The 20,029-nt window shown below is 41.7% G+C and overlaps 1 protein-coding gene and 1 non-coding gene across 5 annotated transcripts in view; one reads left to right on the plus strand and one right to left on the minus strand.

Annotated features, from left to right (window-relative positions):
* The window catches only part of CTPS2 (CTP synthase 2), a 105,212-nt gene that overhangs the window by 80,075 nt on the left and 5,108 nt on the right, over positions 1-20,029 (minus strand). For all 4 annotated transcript variants that reach the window (XM_025997526.2, XM_072744479.1, XM_072744480.1 and 1 more), the window contains exons 2-5: positions 19,217-19,421; positions 13,469-13,639; positions 10,917-11,017; positions 31-147 (exon numbers count right to left, since the gene is read on the minus strand). In XM_025997526.2, the coding sequence (XP_025853311.1) occupies positions 31-147; positions 10,917-11,017; positions 13,469-13,639; positions 19,217-19,382 (555 nt within the window). In that variant the 5' untranslated portion in view covers positions 19,383-19,421. The remainder of the gene's footprint in view (positions 1-30; positions 148-10,916; positions 11,018-13,468; positions 13,640-19,216; positions 19,422-20,029) is intronic.
* TRNAQ-UUG (transfer RNA glutamine (anticodon UUG)) lies at positions 1,847-1,928 on the plus strand. The gene has a single exon. It is a non-coding gene; the product is annotated as a tRNA-Gln (tRNA).

The raw sequence follows: 20,029 nt of genomic DNA on the forward strand, positions 1-20,029 counted from the left end.
GCTGTCTACATACTTATCTGGAAAGCTCACCTGTGGGACAAGGCTAACATGGATATTACAGAAATTCTCTCTTTTTGCTTTAAACTGGAATTGTCTGAATGCTTCCACAAACGGCATCCCTTCAATGTCTCCAATGGTGCCACCCAACTGGGAATAGAAAAAAAAAAAGACACAAGTGATCTTCCACAGCATACAGACTAATAGAAACGTCACTAATAAACAGAGCACAAGAACATACGTTTATAAATATACTAAAAATCATGGCATTTTACACTTTAGGCAGGTGAGATTTGTAATAGATAAATTACACCTCGCTAAGCTGTTTGACATAAAACGGAAAAGCATTGTACGTTTAAGAGAGACAGGAAGCAAAGGAAAGAGACGAGAAGGGAAACCAAGAAGAAAGGGTGCAGGATGACCGAGCCAGGTAAGCAGGTGAGAGAACAGGAGAAGCATCAAGAAGGGAAAAGAAATCGGGGTCAAGGAGGGCTTTAAGCGGTGCCTAGGGGGCTCAGGTGGTTAAGCCTCTGACTTTTGGTTTTGGCTCAGGTCATGATCTCGGAGTCGTGGGATCAAGCCCTGTGTCAGGCTCAGGGATCAGTGAAGCGTCTGCCTGAGATTTTCTCTCTCCCTCTCCCTCTACCTCTCCCTACTCTCTAAAATAAATAAATAAATCTTTTTTTCTTTTTTTTTTAAAGGAGGGCTTTAAGAATGACCTGATTCCTGTCTTTATAAGATCACCCTGCCTGCTGTGTGGAGATATGGACTAAGTTAAGTAAATCAATTCTGCTATCTCTGATTCAGTTGGATTTTACAGGTAGTAAATCCCCCCAACCCAGAAAAATGGGGGATCATTATAAAGCTGTCAACCCTTCCTCTCACCAAGACTGAAAAAAAATGTTTACAAAGAAAGGAAGACTTTAATAGAAAGGAATTCTTTTATTTTTATTTTATTTATTTTTATTTATTTTTAATTTTTTATAGAAAGGAATTCTTTTTTTTTTTTAAGATTTTATTTATTTATTCATGATAGTCACACAGAGAGAGACAGAGAGGCAGAGACACAGGCAGAGGGAGAAGCAGGCTCCATGCAGGGAGCCCGAAGTAGGATTCGATCCCGGGTCTCCAGGATCGCGCCCCGGGCCAAAGGCAGGTGCCAAACCGCTGCGCCACCCAGGGATCCCTTTTTTTTTTTTTTTTTTAAGAAAGGAATTCTTAAGCAGCCAAAAAGATTCCAGAATATAGGCCACTGAGGAGTGAGATCACCTAGTTTCTACCAGTGGTCCACTTGGAAGGCAGAACTCAAATCCAGTGACTCCAGTGACTATATGAGAACAGAGCCACCTGGCTCTGCCTGCTGTGAAATGGTGCCCTCTCACTCTCTCTCTCCTTCTCCACGTACAACACACACACACACGCACACGCACACACACCTGCATACATCTGAACAGTTTCTTTGCAACAGAGGTATGACTAGAATTAACTACTATTAAAACATGCTGGCTTGTTGAATTAAGTAGTTCCAAAAGCCGCAATAATATTCCTGACAGCTTAATCCTTTGATAAATGTGAACTTAATTTACAATGTGCTTCCAACAAGTAAGGCATTTTAAAGTAAGCATTTACTTTGGGATAAAATCTGCCTTAACCTACTCATCCTCACCATATTTGAATACTTAAAGACTATCCCATGAATTTTAAAATTAATTCTCTAGCATTTGAGCATCTACTGCATGCTCAACACTATACATGAGGTGCAGGGAAGAATTTAAGACAACCTGCTCCTAAAGAGCTCAGAATTTAGCGAGGAAAATCAGGCAGAGCTAAAGAACAATAATAAAGGGACGCCTGGGTGGCTCAGCGGTTGGGCGCCTGACTTTGGCTCAGGTCGTGATCCCCGGATCCGGGATCGAGTCCCGCATCGGGCTCCCTGCGAGGAGCCTGCTTCTCCCTCTGCCTATGTCTCTGCCTCTCCTCTCAATCTGTGTCTCTCAGGAATAAATAAATAAATCTTTAAAAAGAAGGGATCCCTGGGTGGCTCAGCGGTTTAGCGCCTGCCTTTGGCCTGGGGCGTGATCCTGGAGTCCCAGGATCAAGTCCCACATCAGGCTTCCTGCATGGAGCCTGCTTCTCCCTCTGCCTGTGTCTCTGCCTCTCTCTTTCTCTCTCTCTCTGTGTCTCTCATGAATAAATAAATAAAATATTTTTAAAAAAATAAAAAAGAAAAAGAAAAAAAAAAGAACAATAATAAAGAGTGAAACTTGGAGCACCTGGCTGGCTCAGTCGAAAGAGTGTGAACACTTGACCTCAGGGTCTCAGGCCATTTATATTTATACAAAAAGTTGGCTGACCCTCCCCATCTAAATGGCCTCCTAGCTTCTACCCTCTCCTATTTCTACAATTAAATCATTTGTCACACACCAGTAGAGTGACCTTATAAAAACTCAGAATGTTAAAAAAAAAAATGTCAGAATATATCTTTCCTGTGCTTATACCCAAAGTGGCTCACTGCTTCACTAAAAATAAAATCTAAATTCCCTTCAGCAGGCAACCAAAGACCCTGCATGATCTGGCCCTTGCATACGTTCCTTTTTTTTTTTTTTTTTTAAGATTTTATTTATTGGGGCAGCCCGGGTGGCTCAGCGATTTAGCACCACCTTCGGCCCAGGACCTGATCCTGGAGACCTGAAATCGAGTCCCACATCGGGCTCCCTGCATGGAGCCTGCTTCTCCCTCTGCCTGTGTCTCTGCCTCTCTCTCTCTCTCTCTCTCATAAATAAAATCTTAAAAAAAAATAAAAGATTTTATTTATCTATTTGAGAGAGAAAGCCACAGACAGAGCAGAGGGAGAGGGAGAAGCTGACTTCCCACTAAGCAGGGAGCCCCAATGATGCGAGACTCGATCCCAGCACCCCGGGATCATGACCCAAACTGAAGGCAGACATTTAACTGACTGAGCCACCCAGGTGCCCCCCTTGCATATATTTGTAATCTCATCTTATGCCCCTGCTTGCCACAGCGCCCCCACATACACACACACACTGCCTGTACTTCAGCCCTACTGGCTTTGTAGGTTAGATGGGCCACTACCCTCCTTCCTTACATATATCTATCTCTTTATCCTTCAGCCTAAAAACCTAGGTCTTCCTCAGAAAGCAGACTTTGACCACCCACCTAAGGCAGCCTCCCTCCCACCACTCCCTATCACAGCACTGTGTCTGTGCCCTTCTTACTGACTCAGCACCAGGTGCCATTATTTCCTGTGAGTTCTTGTTTCCTGCCTCTCTACCCCATTAGGCTATAAGCCCCATGAGAGTAGGAACATGCCTGCTCTGCTCTGTACTCTATCTCTGGCACAAGCCCAGCTCCCTGGACACAGCACTGGAGTTGAAGGTTCAGGACAGGCCTCCCAGAAATATGCCACTTTGCCATGAAGATTATTTTGAGTTAAAAGCAATCAAAACTCAGCAGAGGCAGGAAAAGCTCTTTCCCTCTCCCCCTGAACTGTTTCCATTTACATTGGAAAGTGGGGAATCCCTGTGCCAGGAAGAGAGCTATCACCAGAGATTCTCCTTTTCTTCTTTTTTAAAAAGATTTTATTTATTCATGAGAGAGGCAGAGAGAGAGGCAGAGACACAGGCAGAGGGAGAAGCAGGCTCCATGCAGGGAGCCTGATGTGGGACTCGATCCCAGGACTCCAGGATCACACCCTAAGCCAAAGCAGATGCTCAACTGCTGAGCCACCCAGGCATCCCCAGAGGTTCCTCTTTACCTAAGAAACTTAGCTGCATAACACAGGAGTCTTTGTTTTACAAACCTGTCCTCTGCCTCCCTGCAAATGGCCTTCCTCCCCTGGGTAACCTCTAGGCCTCAACCCTTCTACTTGGTTCCGGATATCACTGAGCCTCATTTTGCTGACTGCTTTGGAATCTCTCAGGTTTACATGGACTTTTTGTGCATATGGAATTAAACCTTTGTTTGATTTTCTCCTGGTAATATGTTTCATGTTTGATTCTTAGACCTGCCAGAAGAAGTTTGAACAGTAACAGTAAAATTTTCCCTCTCCAACAGGTTTTAGCTTAGTACTCATCCCAGGACAGAAGGGTCTCAAAATTCAGTATAAGCCAAGGTAACAGCATTCTAGCGCCTATTACCATAATTACAATGGAATCAAACTAAGAAATCTCGAACTACATTGCTACAGAAAAAAAATATTCTTTACTAATTTTAAGTCAGATAATAAAACATAATTAAAATTCAAGCTTCCTGGGTATGGAATAGATATGGAAATATATGACCTTTCCATTAAGAATGACAAACTTAATGATGAAAATCCGAAATATCACATGCAATCAGGAAATTGGCAGGGTGAGGGGCTTAAGTGCTCACCAACTGCAAGGTACCAGAATCTAATGAGAGAAAATTTTAGGCAAAAAAAAGGTCTGCACTTAAACTAAACCATATAGGGACACCTGATTTTTCACAGGTGTACTCTGGTAATCAACAGGCAATCTGAAAAAAGGAAGCAAAAGACTTTTTTTTTTTTTTTTTAAGATTTTATCCATTCATTCATGAGAGTCACAGAGAGAAAGAGACACAGGCACAGGCAGAGGGAGAAGCAGGCTCCACGCAGGGAACCCGACGCGGGACTCGATCCCGCGCCCCCGGGTCCACACTCTGGACTGAAGGTGGCCCTAAACCGCCCAGCCACCCGGGCTGCCCAAAAAACTTTAAACATTATCCACTTCTGCCCTCACATGGCCTATAGTGGCACTGCATCCTCTCAGCCAATTTGGAAGGTCCCATTACTAATACATCGTCGTCGTCGTTAGAAACCTTCAGTATTATTACTAGAATACACCTAAATTAATTACTTCCCCACACAAGTAAAGTATTACCTATAACAATATTTTAAGATTCATCCAAAGTTGAAATCGAAGCAACGGCAAATTTAGGAGATGTGCAATGTCTGTTTTGCCTTTAAGGAAAGGATTCTTCTGGGATCCCTGGGTGGCGCAGTGGTTTGGCGCCTGCCTTTGGCCCAGGGCGCGATCCTGGAGACCCGGGATGGAGTCCCACGTCAGGCTCCCGGTGCATGGAGCCTGCTTCTCCCTCTGCCTGTGTCTCTGCCTCTCTCTCTGTGTGTGTGTGTGTGTTACTATCATAAATAAATTTAAAAAAAGGAAAGGATTCTTCTTTTCTTTTTCTTTTTTTTTTTTAAGATTTTATTTATTTATTCATGAGAGACACAGACAGAGAGAGAGGCAGAGACACAGGCAGAGGGAGAAGCAGGCTCCATGCAGGGAGCCCGATGTGGGACTCGATCCCGGGTCTCCAGGATCATGCCCTCGGACGAAGGCAGCGCCAAACCGCTGGGCCACTGGGGCTGCCAGAAGAAAGAAAAAGAAAAAAAGAAAAAGAAAAAGAAAAAGAAAAAGAAAAAGAAAAGAAAAGGGAAAAGGAAAAGGAAAAGGAAAAGGAAAAGGAAAGGGGGAAGGGAAGGGAAAGGAAGGGAAAGGAAGGGAAAGGAAGGGAAAGGAAGGGAAAGGAAGGGAAAAGAGGAAGGGAGGGACAGGGAGGGAGGGAGAAAAATAAAGAGAGAAAGAGAGAGAGAAAGCAAGCAAGCTGCTTATTCCTTTAAGCCAGGCATAAATTTTTTCAGGTTTATGTGGAGATGACCTGGACTAATTAACAAATAAAGCCTGTTAGCTCCACTGGTCTGTAAAGAACCCTACGAAAAGGCTTTGGACACATCCAACCACTTCTATATGCTTAAAACTGAAAATTAGCTCAGTGGTCCTTTCTCAGAAGCTTAAATCGTGCACAAACACAAATGTTGAGCACAACTGAAAACAAACCCAGAAGGATGCCTGAGCTAGTGTTCAATAAGCCAATATGACCGTTAGGGCTATATGAAGAAGGAGTTATGCTGGGGATAACTTGTCAGAATCTCTGTTTCCATGAAATTAGAAATGAAGACCGAGAGTCCCAGAAAACAGGAGTCAGATCACATTTGCCTTTACATGCCTCGCAGCTATTATTGGGGCTAGTGCATATTAAGTACTAAATTCATGTTTTTTAAGCCAAGCAAGTCAATTTAGGAGCAAGATGAAAGAATAATAATAAAGTACATAGACATTTTAAAAAAAAGAACACTCTGGGGCCCCTGAGTGGCTCAGGGGTTGAGCTTCAGCCTTCCACTCAGGTTGTGATCCCAGGGTCCTGGGAGGGAGCCTGCTTCTCCCTCTGCCTGTGTCTCTGCCTCTCTCTATATCTCTCATGAATAAATAAATAAAATCTTTTTTTTTAAGATTTTATTTATTCATGAGAGACAGAAAGAGACAGAGACAAGCAGAGGGAGAAGCAGGCTCCATGCAAGGAGCCCGATGTGGGACTCGATCCTGGAACTTCAGGATCATGCCCTGAGTGGAAGGCAGACGCTCAACCACTGAGCCACTCAGGCATCCCCAAATAAATAAAATCTTAAAAAAACAAACAAACCTTAGAACACGAAAAGGAAGTGTTAAGAAGGCTCATCCTAAGGTCAAATTGGGCTTATATTTTAATGCCATTCAAAGGCAGCTCAATTACATTAAAAAATAGATTTCCCCTTTTTCCTTTTTTGTGATTTTTTTTTAATGTATTTTTTTAAAACGGAGAGCAGAGACAAAAACATCCATACACTCCCGGTGCATGGAGCCTGCTTCTGTCTCTGCCTCTCTCTCTCTCTCTCTGTGTGTGCGACTATCATAAAAAAATGTTTAAAAATAATAAATAAATAAATATATAAATAAAAATATTTTTTTAAAAAACATCCATACACATGACCATTTGGAAATTTTCTGTGATTAAGGTTAATAGTCTTTGGAAATAAAACAAACAACAAGCTATCCTTTCACCTACAAAAACTAAAGAAAGAAAGTAAAAGAAAGAAAAACAATCACTGGAAAAGTTATAAAAATGTTCAGGTTTGGAAAATCGGTCATTAGTCTTGGGCCAGAGACTGGTTCTTCCTCAAGAAAAATGGACATATTTTGGATGCTTTACCTTTCCTATTGCTAGAACAGCAGAAACCAGTGTAAGTGGACAAGCACTGTCCAATAAAAACAAAAATATAACGTTAAAGTTTTTAGTTGTCACATTTAAAAGAACAAAAGTAAATAGAAGAAATTAATTTTAACATTATGTTTTATGTAGCCCAATATATCCAAATGTTATTTTGACATATCACCAATATTTTAAAAATTATTAGGTATTTTACATTCTGGAGGTTTTTTCATGCTATTTGAAGCTCAGTGTATATTTAAAATTCACAGCACAGGGCAGCCCGGGTGGCGCAGCAGCGGTTTAGCGGTTTAGTGATCCTGGAGACCCTGGATCGAGTCCCACATCGGGATTCCCGCATGGAGCCTGCTTCTCCCTCTGTCTGTGTCTCTGCCTCTCTCTCTCTCTCTCTCTCTCTCTCTCTCTCTCTCTCTCTGTGTCTCTCATGAATAAATAAATAAAATATTAAAAAAAAAAAAAGATTGTAGGGGCCAAAGGCAGGCCACCACAAGATAAGCCACTCTAACATAAAGATTATTTTAAGTTAAAAGCAATCAAGACCAGCAGATTCAGATACAGCTCTTTACCTACTCCTTTGTTCACGATTTCTTCTGCTACTTTCTATCACATCTCTAAACACCATCTCTCTCAACTCTTTCTTAACTTGCCCATTTCAGACATCTTCTATAACACAAGTTGACTTGCTGCTGTGACAGGTGAGGCTGTAGCTCCCTGCTGCCCCATCCCCAGATCCCATCTCAATTGGTAGTTGTATGGGTTACTTTCCTAACCTGAGATATTTTTACCTCTTTTTTTGCCAGCTATCACCGATCTCTGTATAGCTGCCTCACGGTGGAAAATGAAGTTCTTATCTCCCTCCCTCCCTCTCCAGCACCCACCCACATCTCCACCTCAAAGCTGACAGTTACATCCCTATTTTGAAGCCTTCTCTGATGCATCTTGAGGACTGAATCTAAAACCTGAATATCAATAAACAGAGAGGCTGTGTACGCCTCCTTCACCGTAGAGTCAAGCTATGCTCCGGTTCTCATATCAGATGTTATTCTTCCAGGAGCTTTTACCTGCCTGTCTCTTTTCTTAAATTATTTGTCTTTGTCATTGCCTCAATCAGCAATAGCAAACTATTCACTCTATTAGATATTAAGTATGTTTTAAAGGAAACCAGCTTAGTTACACAGGTATGTTCAGTTTATAAAACTTCATTACGGGGATCCCTGGGTGGCACAGCGGTTTGGCGCCTGCGTCTGGCCCAGGGCGTGATCCTGGAGACCCGGGATCGAATCCCACGTCGGGCTCCCGGTGCATGGAGCCTGCTTCTCCCTCAGCCTGTGTCTCTGCCTCTCTCTCTCTCTGTGTGTGACTATCATAAATAAATAAAAATTAAAAAAATAAAAATAAAACTTCATTACATTGTATACCCATGATATGTGCACTTTTCTGTTTATGTTATACTCTAATTTTTAAAAATTATAAAGGAAGCACCCTCTCTTTTCCTTATAAATTGTGAAGGAAGAAATAGCAAAGGAGGGGTGGCTGGGTGGCTCAGTCAGTTAAGTGTCTGCCTTTGGCTTAGGCCGTGATCTCAGAGTCTTCGAATGGAGCCCTGCGTCGGGCTTCCTGCTCAGCAGAGAATCTGCTTCTCCCTCTCCCTCTGCATCTCCCCACCTGCCCTTTTGCTCGTGCTCTCTCTGTCAAATAAATAAAATCTTTCAAACAAACAAAAGAAATAGTAAGAGAGAGAAAATTTTGCATAGCATATTTATGCATTTATATTGTTTATCAACCATACTGTTATAGTAGTACAATACATAGTTAATATAAGATAGTACAGCCCAGGGACATCTGGGTGGCTCAGTGGTTGAGCATCTGCCTTCAGCTCAGGGCATGATCCTGGAGTCCTGGGATCGAGTCCCACATCGGGCTCCCTGCATGGAGACTGCTTCTCCCTCTGCCTGTGTCTCTGCCTCTCTCTCTCTCTTTCTCTCTCTCTCTCTCTCTCTGTGTCTCTCATGAATAAATAAATAAAATATTTTAAAAAACTGGATCTTGCAGGTAGCATAACATCTATCCACTGACCCTGACAATGATGACAGTAAGAACAGCTCTCATGTTTATGAACACTTCCTAAATACCAAACATGCTAAGTACTTTATATAATTGCACTTATTTCTCCCAATGACCCTGTTAATATCATCTGGCTTTTATTACAGTCTTACATTATTATCATATTGTTCTAATGGAGGACATTGAGGCTTTGAGAGGTAATTTGCCAAAAGTCACACAGGCATCTTAATAATGGCTAATAATTTTTGAGTACTTACTATAGACCTGACATCATTCTAAGCACTAAGTATATTGACTTATTTAATCCTTGAAACACTGTCCCCATTTAGCAAATGGGTAAACTAAGGCACACATTAGCACACTTGTCTAAGGTCACCCCGCTGGTAAGTGACACAGCTTGGCTATGAACCCAAGCCATCTAGCTCTAGATTATTTTCCCCTTTTTTTTTTTAAGATTTTATTTATTTATTCACGAGAGAAGCAGAGAGAAAGAAGCAGAGACACAGCAGAGGGAGAAGCAGGCTCCCTGCAGGGAGCCCGATGTGGGACTTGAACCCAGGACTCCAGGATCACACCCTGAGCCAAAGGTAGACACTCAACCGCTGAGCCACCCAGGCATCCCCTAGCTCCAGATTCTTAACCACAGAGCTGCACACTACTCAGAGGTCACAGCAGAAATCTGAACGCAGGCAGGCAGTCCCTAGGAACTAAATTGTTCATTATTCTGTTGGCCGGCCCAGCAATTAGGTCAACTGACACTTAGATAAGGAGTACATGCATGTCATTCTCCTTCAGTGAGAGGAAAGTTAACAGTAAACAAGTTACAAGTTCAAATACTATTTTCTTTCTTCAAGGAGCTAATACTTCTCACCCTCAAATCACCTCCACCATCAGACTTTAAAAAAAAAAATTTGAAAAAAAAAAGAAAAAGATTGTATTTATTTATTTATTTAAAGACAGAGCAGGAGTGGCAGGCAGAGGGGGGAGAGGGAGAGCAGACTCCCCACTGAGCAGGGAGCCAGATGCAGGGCTCAATCCCAGGACCCTGAGATCTGATCTGAGCTGAAGGCAGACACTTAACCGACTGAGCCACCCAGGTACCCCCTTAATAACATTTTCTTTTCTCTAGCTTACTTTATTGTAAAAATACAGCCTATAACACACATACAAAGTATGTGTTAAGTGACTCTGTATGTTATCCGTAAAGCTCCTCATCAACAGTAGGCTGTTAGTAGTTAGGTTTAGAGGGAGTCAAAGTTATACCTGGATTTTTGACTGGGAGTGAGAAGTCAGCATCCTTAACCCTCAAACAGCGCTCACTAGAAAGCATTCTGCAACTGATCTGTCTCCACGGGCAGGTTCCTGCATACCAATCCGAGGAATACTCGCCCTGTTTAATTTTTTTTTTTAAAGATTTTTATTATTTATTCATGAGAGACACAGAGAGATAAGCAGAGACACAGGCAGAGGGAGAAGCAGGCTCCATGCAGGAAGCCCGATGCAGGACTCGATCCCAGGACTCCAGGATCACGCCCTGGGCTGAAAGCAGACGCCAAACCGCTGAGCCACCCAGGCGTCCCTACTCACCCTGTTCAATGCCAATCCTGCCCACTGACTTGTGACCACAAGGGCAGGGACTATCTATGTCGTTCCTTGCTATAATCCCACCTCCTAGCCCAGTGTCTAGCACACAGGAAGCCATCTCTACATATGTGTTGAATGAATGAAGAGTAGGTGTTTAAAAACTCAAAAGGATATAAGTTTATAAAGAAAAACTCCATGCTTGCCTCAATGACGCATATTTGGGGTTCTTCCTTATGACCATCCACGGGCACCATAGCTTGATTCATAACCCACTCCTGAACAGCATCGGTAATGTGCGGGACCACTGTAGAAAAAAGTAATAATTAGCACAAAAGCTGATTCCACAGTCACAGTCATGAGAAAGAAATGTATCCATGTCCTTAGACTTCCCAATAACATGAAAGCCATTTGGCAAATGAGAGAAACTACATTCTCCTGTTATTATCCATCTCACTGAAATTCATATTATAGGTACAATATAGTCATTTATTTTTTTAAATATTTTATTTATTTATTCATGAGAGACACGGAGAGAGAGAGAGGCAGAAACACAGGCAGAGGGAGAAGCAGGCTCCGTGCAGGGAGCCCGATGTGGGCCTCGATCCTGGGTCTCCAGGATCACGCCCTGGGCCAAAGGCGGACACCAAACTGCTGAGCCACCAGGGATCCCCTAGTTTAGTCATTTAAACGTTATGTCATTTCTTTTGAAAATGAGTGACCACAGAGAACAAGAAACAGAAAGCTGGAATGCCATCTTCGATGCAACTAGAAACACCTATAATGCCAGCTAAAAACTGGGCTGTCGGGTGCTGCATGCTGGGCTCCATGGGGAAGAACGATGCAGAGTGGCCCAGTGCTGCAGACTCTGGGCAGCCCACCAGCCAGTGGGGAGGAGTCCACACGGAGGGTGTAGATGAGACCTGTAGGCCGATCAGCGGCCTGTGGCTGCTGTCAGCTGAAGAAGCCAGAAGGTGACAACTCCACAAGTATCTGAGGCCCAGAGAACTCTTCATGATGAGCAGGCCTCCAGCTACTGGTCTTTGCTGAAGAGACAGGAACGGGACATCCTTGCAGGTGCAGCCAACTAACCTAATGTGATATACGAAGCAAGAACGTTGCACTCTGGGAAGCTGAGGCGAAGGAGCATCTACTGCCTGGTCTACCTCACATCTGCTGCTTGAAGTGGAAGGAAGCTGTCACCAACTGCTGCACTTGGAGCAACCCACATTACATGTGCTGCTTGGCCCCTTTAGGTGGCAGGGGTGTTGGCTGGGCCCTGCCTCCATGTGGGCAGTGCAGGGGTCAGGAGTCAGAGCCCAGGCCCAGGGCCTTGTCCTCTCCCCAGTATAGGGACGTGGCAAGTGTAAGGCAGCAATTCTCCCTCCTATGGGTCTTCCCAAGATCTACACTCGGGGGAGAAACTATTAGAAAGCACAGCCGTAGCTGAGATCTAAGCCACACATTGAGTTTCAGTGAAAACACCACTGATCTTGTGATCTCCATTGGTCCGATCCCCAGGTCTCCTTCTCAGCTGGTTCCAACATGCGATTTAAAGGAGCCCGGGTGGCTCAGCGGTTTAGCACTGCCTTCAGTCCAGGGTGTGATCCTGGAGACCTGGGATCGAGTCCCACATCAGGTTCCCTGCATGGAGCCTGCTTCTCCCTCTGTCTGTGTCTCTGCCTCTCTGTCTCTCATGAATAAATTTTTAAAAAATCTTTAAATAAATAAATTCATTAATTAATTAAAGGAGATGGGGAGGATGCCTAGGTGGCTCAGTGGTTGAGCGTCTGCCCTTGGCTCCTGTTGTGATCCTGGGGTCCTGGGATCAAGTTTTGGGGTCCTGGGATCAAGTTTTCCCGCAGGGAGCCTGCTTCTCCCTCTGCCTGTGTCTCTGCCTCTGTGTGTGTGTGTGTGTGTGTGTGTGTGTGTGTCTCATGAATAAATAAAATCTTTTTTTTAATAAAATCTTTAAAAAATAAATAAAGGAGATGGGGAATTATCACCTTTACCCTACCATTCGGGAATGCGTGGACACAAAACTTGCCGGGGGTAGGGGGAGTTACGGGAGCGCAGGGGTCTCTCCTAAGACAAAAGAGAATCATACACTCAGGAAGAGAGTTGATGAAAAAGGGTCAGACACTCCAGTTCAATCCCCCAGTGCCGCCCCTTCAAAGGGGAGTAATCATCATCCATGGAAAAATACAAGGGAGGAGACAGACAAAATAAAAGACAAAAGGCAAACCAAAAAAAGTCTGCACCTCAATCAGGTAAAAATGATGATTGAATGGTTCTCCATGGATTTTATAAATAAAATTTAGACAGAGACATGGACTAGGGAAAACAATAACATTAGTAACAAAGAAAAAGACTGAGGAAAATACACTCAAGAACTTGGAAGGTTAGGGATCCCTGGGTGGCGCAGCGGTTTGGCGCCTGCCTTTGGCCCAGGGCACGATCCTGGAGACCCGGGATCGAATCCCACATCGGGCTCCCGGTGCATGGAGCCTGCTTCTTCCTCCGCCTGTGTCTCTGCCTCTCTCTCTCTCTCTGTGACTATCATAAATAAAAAAAAATTATAAAAAGAACTTGGAAGGTGATGTGGACACCACTGAAGAAAATGAAAAGGGAAAACAAGCAAGGATTTCAAAAGGATTAGACTTTGTAGAGCTCAAGGAGCACCTCACTTCATGTCTATTTTGAGCAGGGTGTGTGTGTGCTCAAAACACAGGACTCTAACCTTTGTGGAATACAATACCTTGTACTGTTTTTCCCAGGTAATCGCCACGCCTCTCTTTATTGATCACATGCTGATATATCTTCCCAGTAGTGATGTTGTTGTCTTTATAAAGGTTAATATCCAAGAACCGTTCATAATTTCCAAGGTCTAAGTCAACTTCTCCACCATCATTTAAGACAAACACTTCACCTAAGATAAAAAGGCAACGTAAATATTAAAAATTTGCTTTCAGGGGTGCCTGGATGGCTCAGACAGTGGAGTGCCCAACTCTTGATTTCACCTCAGGCCACAATCTTGAGGTCATGGGGTGGATCCCCAAAAGTCAGGCTCTCCATTCTGCCTCTCTTCCATTTCCTCTCCCTCTGGTCCTCCCACTCACTCTTTCTGCCTCTCTCCAACAACCCCCCCACACAAGCACATACACACACTCTCTAAAAATAAATAAAATCCTTTTTTTTTTTAGATTTTATTTATTTATTCATGAGAGACACAGAGAGAGAGAGGCAGAGACACAGGCAGAGGGAAAAGCAGGCTCCATGCAGGGAGCCAGACGTGGGACTCGATACCGGGTCTCCAGGATCAGGCCCTGGGCCGAAGGCAATGCTAAACTGCTGAGCCACCCAGGCTGCCCAAAATAAAATCTTTTAAAAAAAAAAAAAGTATGTATGCATTATATTCCTAGAAGAGAAAGAAAAACTATAGATTACAAGTCTTTAAAACAGGTTCTTAGATTTAATGTAGTTAAAATAAAAATTCCAACAGATTTTTTTCAACTTGAGGATGACACTAAAGTTAATTTGTTAGAAAAAACAGGTCAGATTACCAAAACAAAGCACACAAAAAATAAATAAAAATAAAAGCCCTTATAACAAATAACAGTGAGTAAAGGAAGATTGAAATACATACACATACGTATATTTCAATATATATATAAAGATGGAATAAGATAGCCTCAACAAATACACAAAACCAAAATATCCAAAAAGATCCCTATTGGGGTGCCTAGCTGGCTCAGTCAGCAGAGCATGTGACTCTTGATCTAAGGGTCGTGAATTTGAGCCCCACATAGGGTGTAGAGATAACTCAAAAAAATTAAACATTTAAAAAAACAAAAAACAAAAGATCCCTATTACATAAAAGAATCTAATACATGACTTGAAAAAAAAAAAGAAAACCAAGGGTATCATTACAGATAAAAGTAAATAGGGCAGCCCGGGTGGCTCAGTGGTTTAGGGTAGCCTTCAGCCCAGGGCGTGATCCTGAAGACCCGGTATCGAGTCCCATGTCAGGCTCCCTGCATGGAGCCTGCTTCTCCTTCTGCTTGTGTCTCTGCCTCTCTCTCTCTCTGTGTCTCTTATGAATAAATAAATAAATTTTTAAAAAAGTAAATAAAACATTCACAAATTCCAAAGAAATGTAGGAACTATATTTAGAAAACTTAAAAAGCTTACTTCAGAGATATAAAAAAAGGTACGAATAAAAGAAAACCTGCTTCTAAAGTTCCTGAATGGGCCAGTCTATATTTTCCAGTGTTTAATTCTTCCCCCAAGTTAATTCATAAATTTAAAGAAACTTTTGTCAAAAACTCCAATGCAATTTCTTGTAAAGTCGGACAACATGATTCCTAAGTTAATTCTGAAGACAACAAACATTTTGAGGGTAAGAAAAAAACAAAGGAACAACAAAAAAAGGTTAATGCTTTGTTAGAGGGATAATAAAAACATCTTTTTGCACCAAAAAAGAGAGATAAAACAAAGGAAGAAGAAAAGGAATGTGGAAAGCTCTGACCCACTTGATAATAAAAAGCTGCAGCTTTTAAAATGATAGGCAGAAATAAACATAGAAATCCAGAACAGAACAGAATACAAAGACTATACTATCTAAGTATAGACAGAAACGTAGTATATATGATAAAAGGTGGCATTTCAAGTCAGCAGGAAAAGAATGAAATCTTTGAGAAATGCCATTAAGAGTAGTTGGCTAATCGGAAAAAAAAATAGAAAAAAATTATGTTACATACTTTTTTTTTTTAATTTTTTTTTATTTATTTATGATAGTCATACAGAGAGAGAGAGAGAGGCAGAGACACAGGCAGAGGGAGAAGCAGGCTCCATGCACCGGGAGCCCGATGTGGGATTCGATCCCGGGTCTCCAGGATCGCGCCCTGGGCCAAAGGCAGGCGCCAAACCGCTGCGCCACCCAGGGATCCCAATGTTACATACTTATTTAACACCAAATTCAATTCCAGCTATGTTAAAAATGTTAAATAAAGTAGGGCAGCCTTCAGCCCAGGGTGTGATCCAGGAGACCCGGGATCGAGTCCCACGTTGGGCTCCCTGCACGGAGCCTGCTTCTCCCTCTGCCTGTGTCTCTGCCTTCTCTCTGTCTCTCATGAATAAATAAAATCTTTTTAAAAAAATGTTAAAGTAGGGGATCCCTGGGTGGCTCAGCGGTTTGGCGCCTGCCTTTGGCCCAGGGCGTGATCCTGAAGTCCCGGGATTGAGTCCCGCGTCGGGCTCCCCTGCATGGAGCCTGCTTCTCCCTCCTCCTGTGTCTCTGCCTCTCTCTCTCTCTCTGTGTCTATCATAAATAAATAAAAAAATAAATCTTAAAAAAAATGTTAAAGTAAATGAAACTATAAAAGTTGCAAAAGAAAATATAGATCAATGTTTAATTCTTAAACCAGAGAAGCCTAAAGGTAACATCAAGGCAGAAACATAAAGAAAACAGTTGATACATTTAATCACATAAATGGGAAGTGGAAATTTATTAGTAACTAACAGAAGTAATATTAACACAAATTTCAAACAGTAAAACTCTTTCTATATAGGTTAATACACTTTACATAAAGTATTCTTGAAAATCATTTTTTAAAAATCCAAAGTGGGGCAACTGGGTGGCTCAGTCACTTAAGTGTTGGACTCTTGATTTCGGCTCAGGTCATGATCTCAAGGTTCTGAGAAGGAACCCCTTGTTGGGCTCCGAACTCAGTGAAGAGTCGGCTTGAGATTTTCTCTCCCTCTGCCCCTCCCCTCGTGTGCACATGTGTGCACACTCTCTCCCAAATAAATAATCTTTTAAAAAGTGCTTAAAAAACTACCCAAAGGAAAATTGGCATAACACATGGCCTTAGTGAATTTTACTGCATACCAAACAACCCTAAAACCTTAGCAACCTACAAAACTGTTTGTTGATTTCTCCCTCGGGTTACATGTTATGCGGGGGTTGTGGGTCAGTTGTGAGTCTGCTTGGTCTCATTCCAGGACCCAGAACGAGGGAGAAATCCCTTATCCAGGGCAGGCAGTTTTCATGGCAGAGAGACGCAACAAAGAGAGCCAAACCATGCCACTATACTGAAAATTTCTGCTTCAACAAGACAGATGTCACATTCACTAATGTCTCCTAGGGAAAAACAAATCAATGACCAAATAAGGTGACCAACCTCTTGGGTTTGCCCAAGACTAATAGGGTTCCCAGGATTTGGACTTTCAGTTTCAAAACCAGAAAAATTCCAAACAAACTAAACCACATATGTGACCAAAGTCCAAAGTCAATGAGGCAAGGAAATTGACTCCACAGAAGGAAGTTGGCTAATAGTTTTGTGTTTTTTTTTTTTTTTTTTTTTTTGGCTAATAGTTCCAAACAAAAATACAATCTGCCCATTGACTTGAAAAAGCCATTCCACAGACAAAATGAAAACCAAAGAAATCTAATTAGAACAATGAGATACCCTTTTTGTTGTTGTTGTTGTTGTTATTTGGTTTTCTCTAAGGTTAGTAAAGTTCAAAAATAATGATATTCCACGGGGGTATCAAAAAAAATAGGCCTTCTTATACACTGTTGATTTGTATATAAATTGCCACAGATCCACAGCCTTTATCAGAATTCTTGGAGACAAGATGGAAGTTGAAATTTGAAGTTTTTCAGATTATGGAAAGGTAATATAAAACACTTGCCATATATTAGAAAACACCACAAATGCAAACACATTCCAAATGGAATAAAGTCACAGCTTTTTGAAGATTTTTCAACTTTCAATATTTTAAAAAATAGTTTATTTATTTGAGAGAGACAGAGAGACAGAGATAGGAAGAGAGAGCACAAGCAAGGAGGAGAGGGAGAAGCAGGTTCCCCGCTGAGCAGGGAGCCCAGTGTGGGACTCCATCCCAGGACCCCGGGACTATGACCTGAGCTAAAGGCAGATGCTTAACCAAATGACACACCCAGGTGCTCCAGTTTTCAATACTTTTGAAAAAAGACTATAAATAACCACAAACTTATGAAGAATTTTAAGTTTTCAGAACTTTCTGGATTTTACAGTTATAGATAAGACATCATGAACCTAAAAACCTTTGGTAATATGTATTATACGTCAAAAGCCAGAAAAGCATACATACCTGTGAAATCAGAAACTGCATGAAGGTATTTATGTTTAAAGAAATAGTAAGTTTTAAAGATTTCCATCACAGTGTTGTTTATAGTAACAATACATTGTAGTTATTTTCTGTTATTGTACAGATTCAGCACAGCCTTTAAGAGTATAAAATACATGTGAATGTTTACAGTACCTTGTTGGGTTTTCTTTTTAAGATTTTATTTATTTATTAGAGAGAGAGAGAATGCATGTACGAGCAAGGAGGAGGGGCAGAAGGAAAGGAAGAAGCAGACTCCGTGCTGAGCAGGAAGCCTGATGTGGGGCTCCATCCCAGGACCCTGGGATCATGACCTGAGTGGAAGGTAGACACTTAACTGACTGAGCCACCCAGATGCCCCCCACAGTACATTGTTTTAAAAATTAGATTAAAAACTGGCTTGACTATAAGATTCAATTCATTTCAAGTTCAAAAACAAGCAAAAGTAGTCTCTGGAGTTAACTGTTACTATATGTCAAAGAGTTTGGAGAACATTAGTTAAGGAAGCATTTTCCTTATTATATTTCCTTATTATTTCCTTATTATTTCCTTATTATTTTCCTGATTATTGAAAAACAACTGTTATGGCCATCTATCGCTGCTAGTAGGTGATGCAGTGTATTATGCAGCATGCCGTGTATATGTAGTGCATAATAAAAATAAAGTGAAAAAGTAAAAAATTAAGCAAAAGTAACTTACGGTGTTAGAAGACAGGATAGTGGTTACCTTGGTGGTTTTTGATGGGGAAAGACTAGAAGGGGCATAAAGGGGGTTTCTGTTTCTTGATCTGGGGGCCGGTTACACTGTATGCTCATCTTATCAAGTGGTACACTTATGATCTGTGCACTTGCCTGCTTGTGTGTAAAAAGTTTAAAAAGGAAATACGTAATTACTAATATCTTTTAAAAAATAATTAGCATGTACATTAAAATGTCAACATTAATAATAGTCACTACAAAAAAAAATAATAGTCACTACAAGTGGTGGAAAATGGAGGACTTTTATTTTCTTCATGCCATTCTATGTTGTCAGTGTAACTGTCAATATATTCCATATTGTCGGACTTTTTCTAAGAGACCTATATTACCTTTACAATAAAGTAAAACATAATTTGAACGGTAAAAGGTACAATAAAAATGGTATCCCCATACACTGTTTTCCAAAAGAGTGAACTAATTTGGAATGTCATCAGCAATCTGAAAAATGTCTCAACAACTATGAGAACATTCACATGTTCATACTGAATGATCCAGCAACTCTACTCCCGGAACTCTATCCTAAAGAAATTACCCCAAATACAAGAAGGAACTGCAATTTGTGCTTTATAAGAGGGGGAAGTTGTTCTCTCTCATACCGTGCTCATAAGGTGAAAAAGTGCCTGCATCGATGTTAATATAGGGGTCAATTTTGATGGCAGTCACTCGGAGTCCACATGATTTTAGAATCGTCCCAATGCTGCTTGCGATGATCCCTTTACCAATGCCCGAGATGACCCCTCCAGTGACCAGAATGTACTTCATTGGCAGAGGAGTGGCTGGGTGTCAGCACCCAGATATAATCTGAAAGGTAATATAAGAGTCAGGGAAAAGAAGCATATTCTCAAACCAGTAAAGCAGGAGTGTGTTAAACCAGAAATTCCAAAGCACAAAGCATTTTTCATATAAAGTAAATTTTCGAAACAAAGTCCTATCTTCTAGATTGTCCATTTTTGTCTATATGCAAAAGCTGTGGATACTTTCTGCAAGCAAAGTGGCTGGCTCCATTGCCCTGATTCCATTTACCCCTACTCTATCATGGGACAAAGTTCATCCTGAGAAACCAAATTTGTCTGGGATTCAGAAGCATGGTAAAATTAAGAGATAAGGATCTGGAATCAGACTGATCTGTACAAGCTGTACCTGGGCAAGTTACTAATCCTTTCTGTGCCTGTTTCTTCATCTGTGAAATAGAATTTAAAAATACCAGTCCCTGGGACATTACTCAGCACTAAAAAGAAATGAGCTATCAAGCCACGAACAGACATGGGGGAAACTACAATGCATATTACTAAGTGAAAGAAGTCAATCTGAGAAGGCTACGTGCATACTGTGTGAGTCCAACTATTTGACGTTCTGGAAAAGGCAAAACTATGGAGACAATAAAAAGATCAGTGGGTGCCTGGGGTTAG

This window comes from Vulpes vulpes, chromosome X (genome assembly GCF_048418805.1).
Source record: "Vulpes vulpes isolate BD-2025 chromosome X, VulVul3, whole genome shotgun sequence".
In the NCBI taxonomy this organism is placed as follows: domain Eukaryota; kingdom Metazoa; phylum Chordata; class Mammalia; order Carnivora; family Canidae; genus Vulpes; species Vulpes vulpes.